Source organism: Salvelinus fontinalis, chromosome 26 (assembly GCF_029448725.1).
Source record: "Salvelinus fontinalis isolate EN_2023a chromosome 26, ASM2944872v1, whole genome shotgun sequence".
NCBI lineage: Eukaryota > Metazoa > Chordata > Actinopteri > Salmoniformes > Salmonidae > Salvelinus > Salvelinus fontinalis.
In genome coordinates, this window is record NC_074690.1 from 15153619 (window position 1) to 15178930 (window position 25312).

Below are 25312 nucleotides of genomic sequence, written 5' to 3' on the forward strand. Positions count from 1 at the left end.
ACACTCATCCCTTGCTGAAGTGCTGCCTTTCTTTCAACTAGAGCACCAATGAAAGAGTGTCCTCTGTACAGAAGCCATCAGCGCCAACCTTCCTCCTCCTCTTCCTCCTCCTCATTCTCCCTGCAGACAGCAGGGGGGGAAAGTCTGTTTCCATGACAATGGTAGAATTAAGGGCGCAGGAGCGCAATCCCAAAATGACATTGGACTCGAGCCTGAATGACATGATAAATCACCTTCAATGATTTGACACTGGGCACTGTCTCGAACATCAAGGTGGGGGTGTAGAAAAAAAATAGAGTATTTTTTGGGATATTCTTATCAGGGGGAAAGACTCAGTGGACACAGTGCACAAGGTTATCGACAAGAAAACAGCGGCACAGTAAATTGGTGAAAGCTTTTGATAAGGTATTTTTATTCTTAAACAATCACTAACTTCATTCTGAATTTAAATATCAATGCATTTTTTTTTTTATCTCACAATTCATAATGCATAAATGCGTGTGTTCCATTGACGGTTAAATCATTTCCCAAACCAAAATATAAATATAATATCCCTTTACACAGTATTGAGCCCCTGGGCAGTCCCTCTGGCGTTTTCATTTTGTCCCCAAAAGTGTTCTCTTTGTTCACTTCTATTACACCTATTTTACTCTCCCTCTCTATCATCAACCCCTCCTTTCTCTGTAAAGTACATCCATTTTTCATGCAATGCTTCGTCGCAATCCCCCCCCCCCCCCCCCCCCCCAGTAGTATGAAGTTGCAGGTACATGCTGATTTAAGGTCCGTTTTGCGTCCTCACCACTTCATGGTAGCAGTTAGGATATATCCACCACTTCATGGTTAAGGTTAGGATATATCCACCACTTCATGGTTAAGGTTAGGATATATCCACCACTTCATGGTTAAGGTTAGGATATATCCACCACTTCATGGTTAAGGTTAGGATATATCCACCACTTCATGGTTAAGGTTAGGATATATCCACCACTTCATGGTTAAGGTTAGGATATATCCACCACTTCATGGTTAAGGTTAGGATATATCCACCACTTCATGGTTAAGGTTAGGATATATCCACCACTTCATGGTTAAGGTTAGGATATATCCACCACTTCATGGTTAAGGTTAGGATATATCCACCACTTCATGGTTAAGGTTAGGATATATCCACCACTTCATGGTTAAGGTTAGGATATATCCACCACTTCATGGTTAAGGTTAGGATATATCCACCACTTCATGGTTAAGGTTAGGATATATCCACCACTTCATGGTTAAGGTTAGGATATATCCACCACTTCATGTAGTGTTTCCCAAACTCGGTCCTGTGGCCCCCACTGGGTGCACGTTTTGTTTATTACCCCTGACACTACACAGCGGATTCAAATGATCAAAGCTTGATGATTAGTTTATTATTTGAATCAGCTGTGTAGTGCTAGAGACAAAAAAACAAAACGTGCACCCCTTTGGTTCACCGAGGACCGAGTTTGGGAAACGCTGACCTAATGGTTAAAGTTAGAACTAAAGGAGAGTAAGCTGATCCTAGATCTGTGCTTGTGGACTACCTATAGTGAAGCAGCTACTGCAGATCTATGCCCCCTCTCTCCAGACCCCAGTGGAAGACTTGTGAATAGTAATTTTTCAGTTCTCCGACACAGAGCGATACCCTGTGCTGGTCTTCCTGCCACAGTTAGAAGTGGACGTGTCTGACATGACACCCTGACATCCCTTAACTCATGTCCTGGCCTGACCCCCCCCCCCCCCCGCCCCCAGACCCCCCACTTTGCCACCAACACCCCCGACCCAACCGCCCCAAGACCACACCTTTGGCCAGGTTTTGTGCATTGGGCGCTTGGCAAGGGTGGCCCGCCTTGTTGTCGGACTCCGTTCATTGGACTGGAGTGGGACTTCCTGAGTTAGACGAACGATAGGATCTGTGGATTGCTCCTCCACGGGTGATTTGTCTATATTGGTGATGAGGGAGGGGGGGGGGGTCTTCCCTTCCTTAACAACTGGTTTGACGTTCATGTTTCTCCTTTGTATATACAACCATTCTCCTACATTTGATTTATGAAATGACAGGGTCTCATTTCCACAATGCAGCAAATGGCTCATTTAATGGCTCACCAAACCTACTGCGATGGAAGCCATTGGGATGCCAGCCTGGAAGTACAAAACAGTGACATATTTACAGACTCTCAGGGCAAACGCACCTTCTGGCGTCCAAATGTTTTGTTTTCCTGTGTTTTGTATGGCTGGGCTCCATCCTGTTGCATTGTGGTAGGCTATTCTTGAGTACAGTATCGTAGGTGAAATGTTAACAATGAAAGAGGAGGGTTTCCCAGGGGCTTTGTCCAAAATTCTCTTAAAAGACTTCCTTCATTTTTTTTTCCTTTACCTCGTATATATAAAGATATAAAGAGACTACTTTTATGAAATGAATACGCCACACCCCATCAACAGGACACAAGGAGATGAAGCTTCTTAAGAGTATTGGGACGAATACTTGTCTGATCTGCAAGACCTGCCGGCAATCCAACCTTCTCTGATGCATACAGTACTATGTCTATGTCTTGCCCTTAAACAAGCCACAACTTGCCTCCCTAAGGACATGTCCATGATTTCTTTGTTACCGACTAAAAGCATTCTCTGATCACTTTGAACAAAGTCTTTGTCAAGGCGCATGCAGAGGTGAAATACACCAGTTCCACGTATTCATAAAATAATCCTTGATTGGCGGATGCTAGCCAAGTTTCCCTCTGTTTTCTGGAGAGAATATGACATTTCCTCCCATAGGATTGGCCAAGCCAGTTCACATTAGAGACAAATCCCCTTAGTAGTGCTGCTCACCTAACGAAAACAACCAGAAGTTCTATCTACCTTTTCCCCTCCTGCCTATAAACACATTGCCAGAGTATTGATGCTATTACAAGGCTATCCTTTCCTGTTTCTTTTCCCTCCTGACCATGGAGTTGACAGGGCGGGATTGTTGAGAGTAATGGTGCGTTCGAGTGGTCCTCGGAATCTCTGTATTTCCCAGTTGGCGGAGTTGTAAATTATGGCATGAGTGTGCTCGTGTACTAATGAAGTCGGAATAACTCTTCAACCAATGAGATTCTAGCTAGATGGCTAATCTAGCTAAAGTTGCCCACGTTGACAATGTGTCAAAATATATACTGTACGGATCCACTAAGCTACGTTAATCACATGGTTAAGGTTGTAAATTGTTTTCTTCTACCGTCTAGTGGTTGAACAGGTGAAGAGCCAGTGATGAAACGTCACAACTCTGGACCATGTTTCCCACTTGTGACTCAGACTTTGAGGGTCGTTCAAGTGGTTATTTCCGAGTCGGGAACTTGTATTTCCACATTTCCGATAGCACTCCAACGCACCATAATATGGTAGATGCCTGCTGTGAGGCTTGGTGGAGTAGCCCCTCCATATTGCTTTTAGTTGTCTAGTCCTGTAATACCGAAGAGTGTGAGGAGACTCCAAATTAGAGTATTGAGATCCACCCAACGTATTCCTCACCGAAAGGACATCACCTGAGCAAAACCCATCCCACCCAGCCATACCTGTCCCCTCCGAGCCCAACAACGAGCTCTCATATACATTACATGTTAACCCTCACACCAGTGTATGCAGTGTGAAAGGGCATTCACTGTCACGCAATATGAAAAAAAAAACCATTTTTCTAACTTATACAGTCTCAAACGAAAAACAGAATAACAATGATACTAAAATTGAGATGATGAGTTAGTCAACACATACATCATATTATTATTATTGGACAATAACACTTGTGAAGGTGTCATAGCATTCATAAAAACGCATGGGAAATCAAACATGTGTTTAAAGCAAATTTTTCACAGCATAAAATGAAAACGATAGATATTTGTATTGTGAAGAGACCACCATTTCTTTGTCTTGTCACAGCTTTTTTTCTTGTTTTTTTTGCATAAAACGTAGGTCAAGTCCTGATTGAAAATGTTTGTAGTCGCTTTTTGTTTTCCTCTGGGTTTGTCTTGATATTTGTCTAAAAGATTTTCACAGGCAAGAGTTTTTTTGTGGTCTTGGGTGTAGCTTCTCCCCCTCGTGGCGGTCCATCCCTTCAGAGGGCATGGTGGTGAAGGGGGTTTGTGGCCCCTCCCCCCTCTGTTTAAGAGAGGGGGGACCGGGCCCCCTAGTGGCCCCCCACCCTTGGGGCCCTGCTGCTAGGAATTCTGGTTGACAGCTTTCCCTCCGTTCATGGTGGGAGTCCCTGAGTTCTTCCTGGAGCGCTGTTTCTCCTCGATCTCATGCAGCGACGGCTCCCTGTACATACACACTGCAGGACGTGTATGTAGTAGAGGAAGAAGCAGGAAGCAGGGGGGATAGAGGGGAACATGGAGGATAAATAACGAGGAGATGGATGGGCAGACAGAGAGACAAATTCAGATCGAGCTCAGGGACTCCCACAGAGTGGATGAAGTTTCTCTTGGAACCTGTTCTGAAAAAAAAGATTAAATATATTTCCTTAAAAATGAAACGCCCTGTGTTGGGTGCTTAGTTTTTCTCCATCGATATGGTGTAAACAGGGGTTGGAACCGCTATTATTTTTCAACCATATTTTTCTTTGTTCTGTTCCACTGTTCTGACCAGCAAAAGGAAGTTCTGAACCAGTTCGCATCCTAAATAAATAACCATTTACATCGCTCCTTTCTGTTCCTGTTATAAAACTCTTAAATCCATAAATATTTGTACATTTAGCTCGACATTTAATTACTTCACCAATGGATAGAGCAGATTGCTATGGAGCAGGCAAGCTATGTACAGTTGAAGTCGGAAGTTTACATACACTTATGTTGGAGTCATTAAAACTCATTTTTCAACCACTCCACAAATTTCTGGTTCACAAACTATAGTTTTGGAAAGTCGGATAGGACATCTACTTCGTGCATGACACAAGTCATTTTCCCAACAATTGTTTACAGACAGATTATTTCACTTATAATTCACTGTATCACAAATCCAGTGGGTCAGAAGTTTACATACACTAAGTTGACTGTGCCTTTAAACAGCTTGGAAAATTCCAGAAAATGATGTCATGGTTTTAGAAGCTTCTGATAGGCTAATTGACATCATTTGAATCAATTGGAGGTGTACCTGTGGATGTATTTCAAGGCCTTCATTCAAACTCAGTGCCTCTTTGCTTGACATCATGGGAAAAACAAAAGAAATCAGCCAAGACCTCAGAAAAACAATTGTAGACCTCCATAAGTCTGGTTCATCCTTGGGAGCAATTTCCAAATGCCTGAAGGTACCACATTCATCTGTACAAACAATAGTACGCAAGTATAAACACCATGGGACCACGCAGCCGTCATACCGCTCAGGAAGGAGACTCGTTCTGTCTCCTAGAGATGAACGTACTTTGGTGTGAAAAGTGCAAATCAATCCCAGAACAACAGTAAAGGACCTTGTGAAGATGCTGGAGGAAACAGGTACAAAAGTATCTATATCCACAGTAAAACGAGTCCTATAGTGACATAACCTGAAATTCCGCTCAGCAAGGAAGGAGCTACTGCTCCACAACCACCATAAAAAAGCCAGATTTGCAACTGCACATGGGGACAAAGATAGTACTTTTTGGAGAAATGTCCTCTGGTCTGATGAAACAAAAATAGAACTGTTTGGCCATAATGACCATTGTTACGTTAGGAGGAAAAAGGGGGAGGCTTGCAAGCCGAAAAACACCATCCCAACCGTGAAGCACAGGGGTGGCAGCATCATGTTGTGGGGGTGCTTTGCTGAAGGAGGGACTGGTGCACTTCACAAAATAGATGGCATCATGAGGCAGGAAAATTATGTGGATATATTAAAGCAACATCTCAAGACATCAGTCAGGAAGTTAAAGCTTGGTCGCAAATGGGTCTTCCAAATGGACAATGACCCAAAGCATTCTTCCAAAGTTGTGGCAAAATGGCTTAAGGACAACAAAGTCAAGGTATTGGAGTGGCCATCACAAAGCCCTGACCTCAATCCTATAGAAAATTTGTGGGCAGAACTGAAAACCGTGTGCGAGCAAGGAGGCCTACAAACCTGACTCAGTTACACCAGCTCTGTCAGGAGGAATGGGCCAAAATTCACCCAACTTATTGTGGGTAATTTGTGGAAGGCTACCCGAAACGTTTGACCCAAGTTAAACATTTTTTAAGCAATGCTACAAAATACTAATTGAGTGTATGTAAACTTCTGACCCACTGGGAATGTGTTGAAAGAAATAAAAGCTGAAATAAATCATTCTCTCTACTATTATTCTGACATTTCACATTCTTAAAATAAAGTGGTGATCCTAACTGACCTAAGACAGGGAATTTTTACTCTGATTAAATTTCAGGAATTGTGAAAAACTGAGTTTAAATGTATTTGGCTAAGGGGTATGTAAACTTCCGACTTCAACTGTATATGCATTAGACATACAAGTCTAGTGTAGAGTGTGGCGTAGGACTGACATTTTGTGTGTGTGGAGAGCGCTGGGCATCTTGTTGTTGACATGCATTATCTGAATTAGGCCCACAGAATTATACCTACGGAGGAGCGGCTTCTATGGAGGAACTTTGAATGTGTTTGAACTTCAAAGAGTTGGTTTAACTATTGTCGGACTAGAACTAGCCATTGACCATGACTCAATTCCATTACATTTCACATTATGCCGCCTAGGGTTTTCGAGAGCTAGACCAGAGCTAGCTAACAAGCGAGCTTACTAACAAGCTTGTATGTGCAGAGCGGAACCAGAATTAAAATAAAAACCCGTCTTGCCTTTTTGTAGTAACTACATCCAATGTGAAACGTGATAACTATAGTCTCCTTAACTAGCATTGATAAAGTGAATCCATTGTTCTCTAGTAAACATCTCTCTCCCTCATTTCTGAATCACGTCTGTAATGTCAGCGCATATTTCGTCATGATTGCAAGGTGTCCCGATATCTTTTCCAACTGTCCTGTTATCTGGTTTTAATGTCCATTCTAGAATGCCCTTCTAGCCAATCAAAAACGAGTATTAAACAATGCTTTGGTATAATTCGATATTAAACTGATTATGGCAGTAGGCAGATATGCAATAGTCATGTAAACACCTTACTCTGCTTATCTTAATCAGCGTGAGATCAAACTCAAAGTAAGCACCAGCTGAGCGACTCTCCCTCTTTAGCGCAAGTGACGTGAGTTCGGAAACAACTGAATGTATGCGTCTTAGAAGTAGTTTTCACATACAAACGTCATATGTCCGAATTCAGAATCAAATGTGGTTCCCAAAAATAACATGGCCGCTGTTGTAGAACGTTTATTTTGATTGGCGATTTTCTGCATTTATCAAAGTCCCATCACATAGCCTGATCTCAGATGTGTCCATGTAAACAGGATTATTAGGGAAATTGTTTTTCTTGCAAAGCATGTAAACGTTTTAATCAAATTATTATATTCATCTTACTATTTGCAATGATTGCATTATTGTGTGCATGTAACCGTACTCAGTGAGGGCTTTGCAAAGGCGCTTTGTTGCGTTTTTTGTGGGACTGGAAAAAAAATGCCCGGAATGTAAAATAACGTTATTAACCGGTTCCCACGCTTTTAAAATACGGTTCTGTTCCAGGACAGTATAGATCACTTTCGTTCTCGGTTCTGGTTCTGTTCCTTGAAAAATTATGTTATTTTCCGATTCCAACCCCTGATTTTGGGTCACTTTGAGACCTTGGTGGAGTATGAGGTACTGCTGGGATGTCTACTAATGGCATATCCAGGGTTTTAAGAGTCAGGACTCAGGTCCTTTAAAAACAGTTTATAAAGTATAGTGCTTGCTTTAGATTAGGTAGCTGATATAGTCTAATATAGATAAGTATCTATATTAAACACCTTATACATTATCTTATAAACCAGCAATAAATCATTTAAAGGCCCAGTGCAGTCAAAAAACGTGATTTTCTGTGCTTTATATATATTTCCACACTAAGTCCCATAAGAATTATCGGAGGATGTGCTCTACCTTTACCTGCCTTGTGTTTGTGTAAATGACATTCCATATGTCCTATTTATATATGAAAACTGTACATATTCATTGAGAACTTTATAAATCACTGGATGTAATAATTTGTGAAATTTGTGAAAATTATGATAATGCCTTTTCAGTGTAACAGCTGTTTTGGCAAGAGTTTTGATGACATCACCATGCAGTAAATTAGTTAATAGACAAATAAGAGAGTTCCAAACCTCTCTGCCAATAACAGTTCGTTTTCATTTTTCCCCTCCCCAATCAAACCCCTCCCAGACAGTCCTAGCTAAATTCTTACTTGAGAAATAGCTATTTGCTAAGAAGCTTTTTGACCAATCACAGTAAGGTAGCAGAAATAATTTTATATTAAGAATATATATTTTTTTTAAGTCTGCATTGGACCTTTAAAATTGTTAACAAATGTGTGAATAATTAACTTATTGACATTTAAAAATGTAGGAAAACTGATTAATAAAATGGTGGGCAGACCATTTCTAAATTCCATATAAATGATTTATTAACTGGACATAATTATAAAGCGTTAACCACTTTTGTGCGTATTCCATTGGTTCCAATTGTACCAAGTGAAGTGAATCAAAAGCAGATAAATGATTTGAAAGTATTTGACAACATAGGTCCAACATTATCTGCCAGGGGCCTTGTTCATAAAACTTTTTATACTTCATTTTAGCACGAGGAATATTTTTTTTGCGCCAGAGTGAAGAAATGCAATTTGGAAAATGTGTATAGACTGCTAATGCTGCTAATGTTATAACACATAGAAGCATGTTCAATTTATAAATCATGAAATGTCATGCAAAATCCCAAGTAAAATCATGAAATGTCATGCAAAATCCCAAGTAAAATCATGAAATGTCATGCAAAATCCCAAGTAAATCATGAAATTTTCCTAATGTGAAGTTCAACATTTATAAATCGCAAACGTTACCATGGATTTCATCGTACGCACAATGTACGATCAAATCTGTGCGTGAGCACATTTTATAAATGAGCCCCCCCCCCCCCCCCCCCTCTGATTTCCCCATATTGGGCTTCAACCAACTTACTCCAGGCGATCAAAACCTGCAAAAGACAATACACAGATGAGATGGCAGATACATTCAGAAGCCTTACCTTCAATGGGCCTGGGGACAAAGTGTGATGAGGGCTTGGTCTTCTTGACCCTGTTCCCCTTCATGACCTGGCCTTCCTTGGTAAGGCCCAGGAACCAGGCCCGACCGGACTCCTGCTGCCGGTACACAGTGGACGAGTAGATCACGTAGTAATTCTCAAACACCGACTCCTTAAACTTGCACTCCGGCGTGAACATTTCCTGTTTTGGTGCCAAACAACAAAGGGAGTTTGTTGTTACAGTAATGTTCATGAAGTCCGGGTCAAAGTTCAGGAAGTCGGATCATGGTCAGTAGGGTACACCGACGCAAAACATTTTGTAACAGAAAATTGAAATCTGTGTACTTATTGGACAAGGTCAGATTTCACTCTCCCGTTTCAAACAATTTTCTCCCCACTGAACATGACGAGGCATGTGAGGGTTGTTATTGCGGCAACGAGATGGGTTGAGTTACGAGACGGTGGTGATGGTGATCGACAGGACATACTACAGACAAATAGACTCAGGTCAACTGATGAAGGAGAGATGAGCCTACTGAATTGTTGTGGATTATATTGTTTTGAAGATGATATTGTGTGTAATGTGTGTTGACTAGATTTTGTTGTCTATCAGACTGCGTGTGGTCCAGGTGAAGAAGTTTGTTTGGAACTGCTGGGCGACCTTAAGTGATTTGGCAGTGTGTATGTGTGTGGTGATATTTCATTAATTTCTGTCTCCTCCAGGGTTCTGTGCCCTTTTAAGGTTGTCCCTTTGACTGACAGCCTAATACTGCTCACTGCTGGAGTTGTTCCACAGGCAAACTTGTGTGTGTGTGTGTGTGTGTGTGTGTGTGTGTGTGTGTGTGTGTGTGTGTGTGTGTGTGTGTGTGTGTGTGTGTGTGTGTGTGTGTGTGTGTGTGTGTGTGTGTGTGTGTGTGTGTGAGAGAGTGTGAGAGAGAGTGTGTGAGAGTGTGTGAGAGTGTGTGAGAGTGTGTGTGTGTGAGAGAGTGTGTGTGTGATAGAGAGATATGCATGTTAGTGTATTCAAGCCTGGATATTAATCCTCAATATGTGAATAGGTATACAGTACAGGTATGTGAACATTCATGTGTGTGCGCGCGTGTGCGTGGGCGAGACTGTACGGACCGCCTCTATCCCACACACTTTCTGTGAGTGCTCGTTTATAACGCCCAGCTGTGTTCAACACACAGCACCAGTGTGAAGGACTCTGGGTACGTGCAGGGCATGTAAGCCGGTCAGCGGGTGTGTGAATGTGGACAGGCCACAGTGGGGAGTTGGAGAGGCCGCTTCGATCTTGACCTCATGACACGTTGTCAAAGAGCAGACGGCTCTCTATGTGGGAGGTCGTGGTGTCACATCCCTCCTGTCCCACAACGGGCGACTCAGCCAGCGTTCCTCCACCTCCATCTGCCCCCCATCCCCCATCTCTGCCAAGGCCCCCTCACACCTTGCTCCCACACCCCCTCACACCTTCTTCATTTGCCAACTGCACTGACATGTTCCGGAATCCCCTCCAAACTAGGCCACACAAGGACATCACTCTGTTATTGTCTGTTACGCCTGTAGCTTTGAGGGGAAGTTATAAGGTGCGTAGGAGGCTTTGCTGTTGGAATGACAGAGCTATGTTACAGTGTTTGCTATCTTGTGTGTGGTTGAATGGCTAGTGAACGGGAGGGTGATGTAGGTGTGAGACTGTTAGGATATGAGCATACATCACGCACAAGTTTGTGGGTAGAAACACTGTTATAAAAAAATAGATAAGAACACACATTCATATGAACACACACACACAGAGTTCTTCTGCTGTGCTAACAGTTGGCTCCTCTGCCAGGACTGAAGAGAAGCTGCTACTAAATCACTGAGGAGGTGGAGGAGGAGGAAGAGGAGGAGGAGGAGGAGGAGGTGGAGGTGGAGGAGGAGAAAGTGGAGGTGGAGGAGGAAGAGGAGGTGGAGGAGGAGGATGAGGAGGAAGAGGAGGATGTGGAGGAGAAAGAGAAGGTGAAGGAGGAAGAGGAGGAGGTGGAGGAGGAGGAGGTGAAGGAGGAAGAGGAGGAGGTGGAGGAGGAGGAGGTGAAGGAGGAGGAAGAGGAGGTGGAAGAGGAGAAAGAGGAGGTGGAGAGGGAGAAAGAGGAGGTGGAGGTGGAGAGGGAGAAAGAGGAGGTGGAGGAGGAGGACGAGGAGGTGGAAGAGGAGAAAGAGGAAGTGGAGGAAGAGGAGGAGGAGGAAAAGGAAGTGGAAGAGGAGAAAGAGGAGGTGGAGAGGGAGGAGGAAGAGGAGGTGGAGAGGGAGGAGGAAGAGGAGGGGGAGGTGGAGGAGGAGGAGAAAGAGGAGGTGGAGGAGGAGGAGGAGGAGAAAACTGATTAAAGGACACTCATTTATATTCCACCCCGATTCTGAAGGAGAAGCAAAGAAGTCGTTAGTGAAACTGGGCACACGAGAGGTCTCTCGCGCACCCGCATTACGGGTCTCTGGGGCTGGATAAACAAGCTGGGGGGACTAGCACAGAGCCCAGTGGACAAACAGTAGAGAGCAAACACATGGTGCATGCAGGAAGAGCAGATTTAACAGATGCAGACCACATTTTAAAATGTACTTTATATGCAAAAACGAGTCTGACTGATGCGTAGATATACACAGAAACATGTTAGACCAAGTACACAGTAACATGGTAGGCCAAGTACATATTAACATAGTAGACCAAGTGCACAGTAACATGGTAGACCAAGTACACAGTAACATGGTAGGCCAAGTACACAGTACCATGGTAGACCACCCAGTACCACCCAGTACCATGGTAGACAAAGTACATAGTAACATGGTAGACCAAGTACATAGTAACATGGTAGACAAAGTACATAGTAACATGGTAGACCAAGTACACAGTAACATGGTAGACCAAGTACATAGTAACATGGTAGACAAAGTACATAGTAACATGGTAGACCAAGTACATAGTAACATGGTAGACCAAGTACACAGTAACATGGTAGGCCAAGTACACAGTAACATGGTAGACCAAGTACACAGTAACATGGTAGACCAAATACACAGTAACATGGTAGACCAAGTACACAGTAACATGGTAGACCAAGTACACAGTAACATGGTAGACCAAGTACACAGTAACATGGTAGACCAAGCACACGGTAACATGGTAGACCAAGCACACAGTAACATGGTAGACCAAGCACAGAGTAACATGGTAGACCAAGCCCACAGTAACATGGTAGGCCAAGTACACAGTAGCATGGTAGACCAAGCACACAGTAGGGGAAGATAATAACAGTGGAGTTGTTTGTGGAGACTGAGAGTGAATGCAGTTCAGTTTAAACAGACTAAAGCTGGGGTTCATTTCAATCGTGTGTTTTTGGCAATGTGCCTTTTAAATTCACAGTAAAATAGTGCATTTGTTGGCTCAATCAGAAATTACCTTTGAATTTCAAGCGCGCTACAACGCACAAACACATTGAATCCCAGCCTAAGAGTGAATCCAGTTCAGTGTAAACAGACTGAGAGTGAATCCAGTTCAGTGTAAACAGACTGAGAGTGAATCCAGGTCAGTGTAAACAGACTGAGAGTGAATCCAGTTCAGTGTAAACAGACTGAGAGTGAATCCAGTTCAGTGTAAACAGACTGAGAGTGAATCCAGTTCAGTGTAAACAGACTGAGAGTGAATCCAGTTCAGTGTAAACAGACTGAGAGTGAATCCAGTTCAGTGTAAACAGACTGAGAGTGAATCCAGTTCACTCACCAATAGAAAATCCTGTTTCCTTAGTTAGCCCATACCTTTCCTCCAACTTTGGAACCCCCCTCCTCACGTTGAAAACATACAGCAATTGAAACCACATCCGAGTCTGAATGTTAAAGGCCCTTCAATTGAATCTGGATCTGAAACTAGATTTGGGATGTGGATTGTTCTGAATCCCCTTTACTCAGGATCTGTCTGAAAGGTCCTTATTATTCCAGCTCGGCGTCGCACCAGTCTAGACAGCTACCTCTGTCCCAATGGGAGTGTGGAAAGGACACAGAGCCCACGCACAAAAAGGACATACATTACACAGTTATTGACCACACACACACACACGCACGCATGCACGCACACACACACACACACACACGAAAACAGATACAAGCGCTTACACACACATACACACACACACACACACACACACACACACACACACACACACACACACACACACACACACACACACACACACACACACACGTAGACACAGAACACACACATTCACAAGAATATGTCCGCACACATACACACACACATACACACACACACACACACACACACACACACACACACACACACACACACACACACACACACACACACACACACACACACACACACACACACACACACACCACGCAAACACACACACACACACACACACACACACACACACACACAAACACACACACACACAAACACACAAACACAATTTAGAGCAAGAACAATTATTTTTTATGGGGCTCCTTTGAGAGAGAATGAAATGAATCATTCTGTCACAGTGTTCTCTCTCTAACAGAAGACCACCAGGCTACATCTCATTAGTAGACACAACACAGTCTCATCACTTTATTAGACTGCAGTGCCCTTCACAGTAATCATCTCCATTCCACCAACACACATCAGTATTTGGTCGGTAAAAACAGAGACACTGCACAGCACTCTCTCGGAAATAACACATTTCTGATCTCATTTGAGGTGTGGTGGCCCCGTCTCCAAAAAATTCAAACTGGAGTTACCCCTTCGTCTCTTCTCCTCTCCTCCTCACTCTCCTCCCCTTGTTCACTTCCTCACCACGGCCTCCACTCTCTCCTCCTCCTCACAGCCTCCACACTCTCTCCTCCTCTATTTCTTCCCACAGCCTCCACTCTCTCTCCCTCCTCTCTGTTCCTCCTCACAGCCACTCTCTCTCCTCCTCTCTGTTCCTCCCCACAGCCTCCACACTCTCTCCCTCCTCTCTGTTCCTCCTCACAGCCTCCACTCTCTCTCTCCTCCTCCTCTCTGTTCCTCCCCACAGCCTCCACACTCTCTCCCTCCTCTCTGTTCCTCCTCACAGCCTCCACTCTCTTTCTCCTCCTCCTCTCTGTTCCTCCCCACAGCCTCCACTCTCTCTCTCCTCCTCTCTGTTCCTCCCCACAGCCTCCACCCTCTCTCTCTCCTCCTCTCTGTTCCTCCTCACAGCCTCCACTCTCTCTCTCCTCCTCCTCTCTGTTCCTCCTCACAGCCTCCACTCTCTCTCTCTGCCTCTTAGTACTTCCATTGATGGTTAAGAGGCAATAAGTTAGTGGGTTTGGGAGAGAAACAACGGGAACAGATGCAGGGCGGAATTATCAGGTGTGTGTGCATATGTGTATATATACAATATTTGTGTGTGGGGATGTAAATGTATGTGTGTGTGTGTGTGTGTGTGTGTGTGTGTGTGTGTGTGTGTGTGTGTGTGTGTGTGTGTGTGTGTGTGTGTGTGTGTGTGTGTGTGTGTGTGTGTGTGTGTGTGTGTGTGTGTGTGTGTGTGTGTGTGAGAGAGTGTTTATGCTGGTGTGTGCGTGATTGTGTCTGTAAACAAGTGTGTATGAGTGCTTGAGTGATAAACTGTATGCTTTATGTAAAGCTTTGCGTGTATGACGCTTCACTTTCCTGTGTACATGTATGTTGCTCAAGAGTGTAAATGTGTGCCCGCTCTGTCCCTTAGTTAAAGATAGATGCGTTTAAAATACAGAGACAGAGTGGTTACCGCCAGGCTGCAAAGTAGGTCACAGGGAGTGTTATAAATAATGGAGATCTCCTCACTGGAGCTGAACCCCCACGTACTCCAGCTCTCAACACTCAATCCCAGCTCTCAACACCAGCTCTCAACACTCAATCCCAGTTCTCAACACCAGCTCTCAACACTCAACCCCAGCTCTCAACACTCAACACCAGCTCTCAACACTCAACCCTAGCTCTCAACACTCAACTCCAGAACTCAACACTCAACCCCAGCTCTCAAAACTCAACTCCAGCTCTCAACACTCAACCCCAGCTCTCAACACCAGCTCTCAACACTCAACCCTAGCTCTCAACACTCAACCCCAGAACTCAACACTCAACCCCAGCTCTCAACACTCAACTCCAGCTCTCAACACTCAACCCCAGCTCTCAAAACTCAACCCTAGCTCTCAACACTCAACACTCAACCCCAGCTCTCAACACTCAACCCCAGCTCTCAATACTCAACCCCAGCTCTCAAAACTCAACCCTAGCTCTCAACACTCAACCCCAGCTCTCAACACTCAACTCCAGCTCTCAACACTCAACCCCAGCTCTCAAAACTCAAACCTAGCTCTCAACACTCAACCCCAGCTCTCAACACTCAACCCCAGCTCTCAATACTTAACCCTAGCTCTCAACACTCAACCCCAGCTCTCAAAACTCAACCCTAGCTCTCAATACTCAACACTCAACCCCAGCACTCAACTCTCAACATCAGCTCTCAACACTCATCCCCAGCTCTCAACACCAGCTCTCAAAACTCAACCCCAGCTCTCAATACTCAACACTCAACCCCAGCTCTCAACACTCAACCCCAGCTCTAAACACTCAACACCAGCTCTCAAAACTCAAACCTAGCTCTCAAAACTCAATCCTAGCTCTCAACACTCAACCCCAGCTCTCAACACTCAACCCCAGCTCTCAACACTCAACTCCAGCTCTCAACACTCAATTGCAGCTATCAACACTTAACCCCAGCTCTTAACACTTGAGTTGAGTGCTGGTGTTGAGTGTTGAGAGCTGGTGTTGAGTGTTGAGAGCTGGAGTTGAGTGTTGAGAGCTGGGGTTGAGTGTTGAGAGCTGGAGTTGAGTGTTGAGTGTTGAGAGCTCATCTCCAGCTCTCAACACCAGCTCTCAACACTCAACATCAGCTCCCAACTCTCAACACCAGCTCTCAACACTCAACACCAGCTCTCAACTCTCAACACCAGCTTTCAACACTCAACCCCAGCTCTCAACACTCAACACCAGCTCTCAATTCTCAACACTCAACCCCAGCACTCAACTCTCAACATCAGCTCTCAACACTCATCCCCAGCTCTCAACACCAGCTCTCAAAACTCAACCCCAGCTCTCAACACTCAACACCTGCTCTCAACACTCAACACAACTCCAGCTCTCAACACCAGCTCTCAACACTCAAAACCTTCTCTCAACACTCAACACCTGCTCTCAACACTCAACACTCAACTCCAGCTCTCAACACCTGCTCTCAACACTCAACCCCAGCTCTCAATACTCAACCCCAGCTCTCAACACCAGCTCTCAACACTCAACTCCAGCTCTCAACACTCAACACCAGCTCTCAACTATTACACCAGCTCTCCACACTCAACACCAGCTCTCAACACTGAACCCCAGCTCTCAACACTCAACACCAGCTCTCAATTCTCAACACTCAACCCCAGCTCTCAACACTCAACCCCAGCTCTCAACACTCAACACCAGCTCTCAATGCTCAACACTCAACCCCAGCTCTCAACACTCAACCCCAGCTCTCAACACTCAACACCAGCTCTCAATGCTCAACACTCAACCCCAGCTCTCAACACTCAACCCCAGCTCTCAACACCAGCTGTCAAAACTCAACACCAGCTCTCAACACCAGCTCTCAACACTCAACACTCAACACCAGCTCTCAACAATCATCTCCAGCTCTCAACACCAGCTCTCAACACTCAACCCCAGCTCTCAACACCAGCTCTCAACCCCAGCTCTCAACACTCAACACCAGCTCTCAACACTCAACACCAGCTCTCAACACTCAACACCAGCTCTCAACACTCAACCTGGCTCTCAACAATCAACCCCAGCTCTCAACACTCAACCCCAGCTCTCAACACTCAAGACCAGCTCTCAACACTCAACTCCAGCTCTCAACACTCAACAACAGCTCTCAACACTCATCCCCAGCTCTCAACACTCAACCACAGCTCTCAACAATCAACCCCAGCTCTCAACACTCAACCCCAGCTCTCAACACTCATCCCCAGCTCTCAACACCAGCTCTCAACACTCAACACCAGCTCTCAACACTCAACACCAGCTCTCAACCCCAGCTCTCAACACTCATCCCCAGCTCTCAACACTCAACCCCAGCTCTCAACACTCATCCCCAGCTCTCAACACCAGCTCTCAACACTCAACACCAGCTCTCAATTCTCAACACTCAACACCAGCTCTCAACACTCAACACCAGCTCTCAATTCTCAACACTCAACACCAGCTCTCAACACTCAACACCAGCACTCAAATCTCAACACCAGCTCTCAATTCTCAACACCAGCTCTCAATTCTCAACACTCAACACCAGCTCTCAACACTCAACCCCAGCTCTCAACACCAGCTCTCAACACCAGCTCTCAACACTCAACACTCAACACCAGCTCTCAACACTCAACACCAGCTCTCAACACTCAACCACGCTCTCAACAATCAACCCCAGCTCTCAACACTCAACCCCAGCTCTCAACACTCAACACCAGCTCTCAACACTCAACTCCAGCTCTCAACACTCAACAACAGCTCTCAACACTCATCCCCAGCTCTCAACACTCAACCACAGCTCTCAACAATCAACCCCAGCTCTCAACACTCAACCCCAGCTCTCAACACTCATCCCCAGCTCTCAACACCAGCTCTCAACACTCAACACCAGCTCTCAACACTCAACACCAGCTCTCAACCCCAGCTCTCAACACTCATCCCCAGCTCTCAACACTCAACCCCAGCTCTCAACACTCATCCCCAGCTCTCAACACCAGCTCTCAACACTCAACACCAGCTCTCAATTCTCAACACTCAACACCAGCTCTCAACACTCAACACCAGCTCTCAATTCTCAACACTCAACACCAGCACTCAAATCTCAACACCAGCTCTCAATTCTCAACTCCAGCTCTCAACACTCATCCCCAGCTCTCAACACCAGCTCTCAAAACTCAACCCCAGCTCTCAACACTCAACACCTGCTCTCAACACTCAACACAACTCCAGCTCTCAACACCAGCTCTCAACACTCAAAACCTTCTCTCAACACTCAACACCTGCTCTCAACACTCAACACTCAACTCCAGCTCTCAACACCTGCTCTCAACACTCAACCCCAGCTCTCAATACTCAACCCCAGCTCTCAACACCAGCTCTCAACACTCAACTCCAGCTCTCAACACTCAACACCAGCTCTCAACTATTACACCAGCTCTCCACACTCAACACCAGCTCTCAACACTGAACCCCAGCTCTCAACACTCAACACCAGCTCTCAATTCTCAACACTCAACCCCAGCTCTCAACACTCAACCCCAGCTCTCAACACTCAACACCAGCTCTCAATGCTCAACACTCAACCCCAGCTCTCAACACTCAACCCCAGCTCTCAACACTCAACACCAGCTCTCAATGCTCAACACTCAACCCCAGCTCTCAACACTCAACCCCAGCTCTCAACACCAGCTGTCAAAACTCAACACCAGCTCTCAACACCAGCTCTCAACACTCAACACTCAACACCAGCTCTCAACAATCATCTCCAGCTCTCAACACCAGCTCTCAACACTCAACCCCAGCTCTCAACACCAGCTCTCAACCCCAGCTCTCAACACTCAACACCAGCTCTCAACACTCAACACCAGCTCTCAACACTCAACACCAGCTCTCAACACTCAACCTGGCTCTCAACAATCAACCCCAGCTCTCAACACTCAACCCCAGCTCTCAACACTCAAGACCAGCTCTCAACACTCAACTCCAGCTCTCAACACTCAACAACAGCTCTCAACACTCATCCCCAGCTCTCAACACTCAACCACAGCTCTCAACAATCAACCCCAGCTCTCAACACTCAACCCCAGCTCTCAACACTCATCCCCAGCTCTCAACACCAGCTCTCAACACTCAACACCAGCTCTCAACACTCAACACCAGCTCTCAACCCCAGCTCTCAACACTCATCCCCAGCTCTCAACACTCAACCCCAGCTCTCAACACTCATCCCCAGCTCTCAACACCAGCTCTCAACACTCAACACCAGCTCTCAATTCTCAACACTCAACACCAGCTCTCAACACTCAACACCAGCTCTCAATTCTCAACACTCAACACCAGCTCTCAACACTCAACACCAGCACTCAAATCTCAACACCAGCTCTCAATTCTCAACACCAGCTCTCAATTCTCAACACTCAACACCAGCTCTCAACACTCAACCCCAGCTCTCAACACCAGCTCTCAACACCAGCTCTCAACACTCAACACTCAACACCAGCTCTCAACACTCAACACCAGCTCTCAACACTCAACCACGCTCTCAACAATCAACCCCAGCTCTCAACACTCAACCCCAGCTCTCAACACTCAACACCAGCTCTCAACACTCAACTCCAGCTCTCAACACTCAACAACAGCTCTCAACACTCATCCCCAGCTCTCAACACTCAACCACAGCTCTCAACAATCAACCCCAGCTCTCAACACTCAACCCCAGCTCTCAACACTCATCCCCAGCTCTCAACACCAGCTCTCAACACTCAACACCAGCTCTCAACACTCAACACCAGCTCTCAACCCCAGCTCTCAACACTCATCCCCAGCTCTCAACACTCAACCCCAGCTCTCAACACTCATCCCCAGCTCTCAACACCAGCTCTCAACACTCAACACCAGCTCTCAATTCTCAACACTCAACACCAGCTCTCAACACTCAACACCAGCTCTCAATTCTCAACACTCAACACCAGCACTCAAATCTCAACACCAGCTCTCAATTCTCAACTCCAGCTCTCAACACCAGCTCTCAACACTCAACACCAGCTCTCAATTCTCAACACTCAACACCAGCTCTCAATTCTCAACACTCAACCCCAGCTCTCAACACTAGCTCTCAACACCAGCTCTCAATTCTCAACACTCAACTCCAGCTCTCCACACTCAACCCCGGCTCTCAACACTCAACACCAGCTCTCAATTCTCAACACTCAACCCCAGCTCTCAACACTCAACACCAGCTCTCAACTCCAGTTCCCAACACTCAACCCCAGCTCTCAACACTCAACCCTAGCTCTCAACACTCAACACCAGCATTACACCCATGGCCACAGTCTTATAATCCATATCAGCATCGACACGCCTCATGACCCTCCAAACATACATTGAACACCAGCAGGCAAGTCAAGGCTAGAAACCAACCCAACATCAGCGTTGTTGATCCTCTGTCTTGTTTCGAAGCCACAGACTGTAGGATAACCAACACCAGCTACAGCACTCAACATTCTGAACTATGTCATTTGGCATCCATACCGCACTGACTGAGAGAGTCAATACTAAACATGTCTAACCTATGCAGTACTCAACACTACACACAACAAGTTAACGTTCTTAAAAGTTGAAATATGAGAAGTAGTGATATTGTGAATATTTCCTTCAATGGGGTGTTCCCAATTACCAACTTAAAAGTGATGCTCCAGAGGTTTTGTATAATTTCAGCCAGTAGTTTTGAAAGTAGTGCTCAAGAGCAAAATAAACGGTCCCCCTGAAAATTGTGCATAATTGTGTACTGCGTTATCCATTTCCTATGACACGTTACATCCTGCAAATGTTATTTTCACACACACACACACACACACACACACACACACACACACACACACACACACACACACACACACACACACACACACACACACACACACACACACACACACACACACACACACACACACAGCCCGTCTCCAAGTTCACAGACAAAAGAACCAAAAGCAACAATGCAACTTCTTCCCACTAGTCCCTAGGGTTAGGAGCGAGCTAGCTAGAGTTAACAGGTAACAAGGCAGGCGGGGGGGGGGGGGGGGGAGTGTTAGAGAGGTAGGAGGATATCTCTCTGTAATTACTTCCCAAGGGGACCACAACATTGCATCTCTGCTCTGAGACATTGACAAGAAAAGCATTAGAAAAGCCACTCAGACGACAAGACTTGAAGAGACCCCCCCCCCAAAAAACAAGAGTGAAATAAGTTATAAATAGAAAGAGAAGGGGGAGGGATGGAACGGGGGAGGGAGGATGGAAGTTTGTTTGCTGGTGCAATGATGGTGCTGTTTTATCTCCCCTTCAAAGAGAGAGGGGGAAAGAGAGAGAAATAAATATATAGAGAGAGAGCGAGAGAGAAAGAGCGCGAGAGAGAGAGAAAGAAATGGAGAAAGAGAGAGGGAGAGTGAGAGAAAGAGCAAGAGAGAGAGAGAGAGAGAGAGAGAGAGAGCGAGAAAGAGAGAGATAGGGAGAGAGAGAAAGAAATAGAGAAAGAGAGAAAGAGTGAGAGAGAAAGATAGGGAGAGAGAGGGAGAGAGAGAAAGAGAGAGATAGGGAGAGAGAGAAAGAAAGAGAGAAAGAGAGAGAGCGAGTGAGAGAGAGATAGGGAGAGGGAGAGAGAGAGAGAGAAAGAGAGATAGGGAGAGAGAGAAAGAAATAGAGAAAGAGAGAGAGAGAGAGAAAGAGCGAGAAAGAGAGAGATAGGGAGAGAGAGAAAGAAATAGAGAAAGAGAGAGCGAGAGAGAGAGAGAGAGAGCGAGCGAGAGAGAGAGATAGGGAGAGGGAGAAGTAATGTTATTTGTAAAAAGCTGTTAGGAACCACGTTATATCATTCTCTCTCCTTATCCTCTTTCCATTACTGTGATAGACATCTCTCCATCCGTTACATGTGAAGCGTCTCATTGGTGGCAGCATAAGCAGCATGCATAATGCTAATCAGAGGTCAAATTGACTAGGGAGGTCTGAGCCAATCAGAGGTCAAGTTGACTAGGGAGGTACGAGTCAATCAGAGGTCAAGTTGACTAGGAAGGTCCGAGCCAATCAGAGGTCAAATTGACTAGGGAGGTCTGAGCCAATCAGAGGTCAAGTTGACTAGGGAGGTACGAGTCAATCAGAGGTCAAGTTGACTAGGAAGGTCCGAGTCAATCAGAGGTCAAGTTGACTAGGAAGGTCCGAGCCAATCAGAGGTCAAATTGACTAGGGAGGTACGAGTCAATCAGAGGTCAAGTTGACTAGGAAGGTCGGAGTGAGAGTAGGGGTGGATGTAAGGTGGTACGGTCCAGTACAGCGTCCCGGCAAAATAAATATTGGTGCTACGCCGTACCAGTAAAACATGAGCCTATCACAATAATGAAAACAAAATGTCAAGAAAACTAGGCTATTACACTATTACTTATCATTACCGCATGTCAGAGGCATGTAACATTTGCGAATGGACTTGAAAATGGACTTGACATTTTAATTTCCCATGATGCACGACAGGAAAGATTGGCCCGCTCCATATGGCCGGGGAGAGCTTTCTCCTCTGTTGAATTAAAATGGGTCTTTCTGACACTACTGTAAAAGCTGTTCATGGCTTGTAAAATATTCCTCGTCCACTTTGAAGAGGAGGAAAGATGTGCACTCCGGCCCTTAAAAGTGATGATGAAGCATTTGTGAAGCAGAGCCTTAAAACTGCTGTTTGACACCGGGGTTAAAGTCTGTCTGGCTCCCACGATGATGGTAAGTGGAATGTTATAAGCTGACTGACTATAGGGGAGATTTGGTTCCACTATCATGAACTCTGTAAATTAGCTGAGCTAATGTCAATGTTAAATTACTGTTTAATTAATTAACTGTAATGTAATGTAATGAACTGTAATGTAATGAACCGTAATGGAATGTAATGCACTGTAATGTAATGTAATGTAATGAACTGTAATGTAATGTAATGTAATGCACTGTAATGTAATGAACTGTAATGTAATGTAATGAACTACAATGAACCGTAATGTAATGTAATGCACTGTAATGTAATGTAATGTAATGCACTGTAATGTAATGTACTGTAATGTAATGTAATGCACTGTAATGTAATGTAATGAACTGCAATGTAATGTAATGAACAGTAATGTAATGTAATGTAATGCACTGTAATGTAATGTAATGAACTGTAATGTAATGAACAGTAATGTAATGAACAGTAATGTAATGAACCGTAATGTAATGTAATGCACTGTAATGTAATGTAATGCACTGTAATGTAATGTACTGTAATGTAATGTAATGCACTGTAATGAAATGTAATGTCATGTAATGCACTGTAATGTGATGCACTGTAATGTAATGTAATGTAATGAACTGTAATGTAATGCACTGTAATGTAATGTAATGCACTGTAATGTAATGTAATGTAATGTAATGCACTGTAATGTAATGTAATGAACTGTAATGTACCGTAATGTAATGAACCGTAATGTAATGCACTGTAATGTAATGTAATGCACTGTAATGTAATGTAATGTAATGAACTCTAATGTAATGAACTGTAATGTAATGTAATGCACTGTAATGTAATGTAATGAACTCTAATGTAATGAACTGTAATGTAATGAACAGTAATGTAATGAACTGTAATGTAATGAACTGTAATGTAATGAACTGTAATGTAATGTAATGCACTGTAATGTAATGTCATGTAATGAAATGTCATGTAATGAACTTTAATGTAATGAACAGTAATGTAATGAACTGTAATGTAATGTAATGTGAGATGTACACACTAATGTGTGTTGGTTTTTGCATTTTGGTCCAAGTGAGTTTGTACTGGTTGGTGAGTTTGTACTGGTTGGTGAGTTTGTACTGGTTGGTGAGTTTGTACTGGTTGGTGAGTTTGTACTGGTTGGTGTGTTTGTACTGGTTGGTGAGTTTGTACTGGTTGGTGAGTTTGTACTGGTTTTTGTACTGGTTGGTGAGTTTGTACTGGTTGGTGAGTTTGTACTGGTTGGTGTGTTTGTACTGGTTGGTGAGTTTGTACTGGTTGGTGTGTTTGTACTGGTTGGTGTGTTTGTACTGGTTGGTGAGTTTGTACTGGTTGGTGAGTTTGTACTGGTTGGTGTGTTTGTACTGGTTGGTGTGTTTGTACTGGTTGGTGTGTTTGTACTGGTTGGTGAGTTTGTACTGGTTGGTGTGTTTGTACTGGTTGGTGAGTTTGTACTGGTTGGTGTGTTTGTACTGGTTGGTGAGTTTGTACTGGTTGGTGAGTTTGTACTGGTTGGTGAGTTTGTACTGGTTGGTGTGTTTGTACTGGTTGGTGAGTTTGTACTGGTTGGTGAGTTTGTACTGGTTGGTGAGTTTGTACTGGTTGGTGAGTTTGTACTGGTTGGTGAGTTTGTACTGGTTGGTGTGTTTGTACTGGTTGGTGAGTTTGTACTGGTTGGTGAGTTTGTACTGGTTTTTGTACTGGTTGGTGAGTTTGTACTGGTTGGTGAGTTTGTACTGGTTGGTGTGTTTGTACTGGTTGGTGAGTTTGTACTGGTTGGTGTGTTTGTACTGGTTGGTGTGTTTGTACTGGTTGGTGAGTTTGTACTGGTTGGTGAGTTTGTACTGGTTGGTGTGTTTGTACTGGTTGGTGTGTTTGTACTGGTTGGTGTGTTTGTACTGGTTGGTGTGTTTGTACTGGTTGGTGTGTTTGTACTGGTTGGTGAGTTTGTACTGGTTGGTGAGTTTGTACTGGTTGGTGAGTTTGTACTGGTTGGTGAGTTTGTACTGGTTGGTGAGTTTGTACTGGTTGGTGTGTTTGTACTGGTTGGTGAGTTTGTCCTGGTTGGTGAGTTTGTACTGGTTGGTGAGTTTGTACTGGTTGGTGAGTTTGTACTGGTTGGTGAGTTTGTACTGGTTGGTGTGCATGGGTGGTTATTTATTGGTCTCTGTATACCTGTTGTGTATCTGTGATTATGTGTATATTTGTAAAAATGTTGGTGAATTACTGCATCCTTACATGGGTGTCCTAGCATGATGAGATTATGAATATTTTAGCATTCGTATTTCTGTTTATAGATCTATATACTTTAAGTTTGTGTGTGTACTTCTGTGCATTACAGCCTCACCACACATCCCTCCTGAGGGACCACATTCCCGTTCCTCCCCAGTATACAGTCTTTAACAGGATTAGAATGTTTACTGCTGTCAGTTACATCTTTAACGGGATTAGAATGTTTACTCCTGTCAGTTACATCTTTAACAGGATTCGAATGTTTACTCCTGTCAGTTACATCTTTAACAGGATTAGAATGTTTACTCCTGTCAGTTACATC

General features: G+C 44.5%; 1 protein-coding gene across 5 annotated transcripts in view; it reads right to left on the reverse strand.

Annotated features, from left to right (window-relative positions):
* Positions 1–730: 730 nt before the first annotated feature.
* Positions 731–25312, reverse strand: part of LOC129823710 (fibroblast growth factor 12) — a 75278-nt gene continuing 50696 nt past the window's right edge. For all 5 annotated transcript variants that reach the window (XM_055882648.1, XM_055882650.1, XM_055882649.1 and 2 more), the window contains 2 exons: positions 9164–9362; positions 731–4327 (listed from right to left, as the gene is read on the reverse strand). In XM_055882648.1, coding sequence (XP_055738623.1) covers positions 4215–4327; positions 9164–9362 — 312 coding nt within the window. In that variant the 3' untranslated portion in view covers positions 731–4214. The remainder of the gene's footprint in view (positions 4328–9163; positions 9363–25312) is intronic.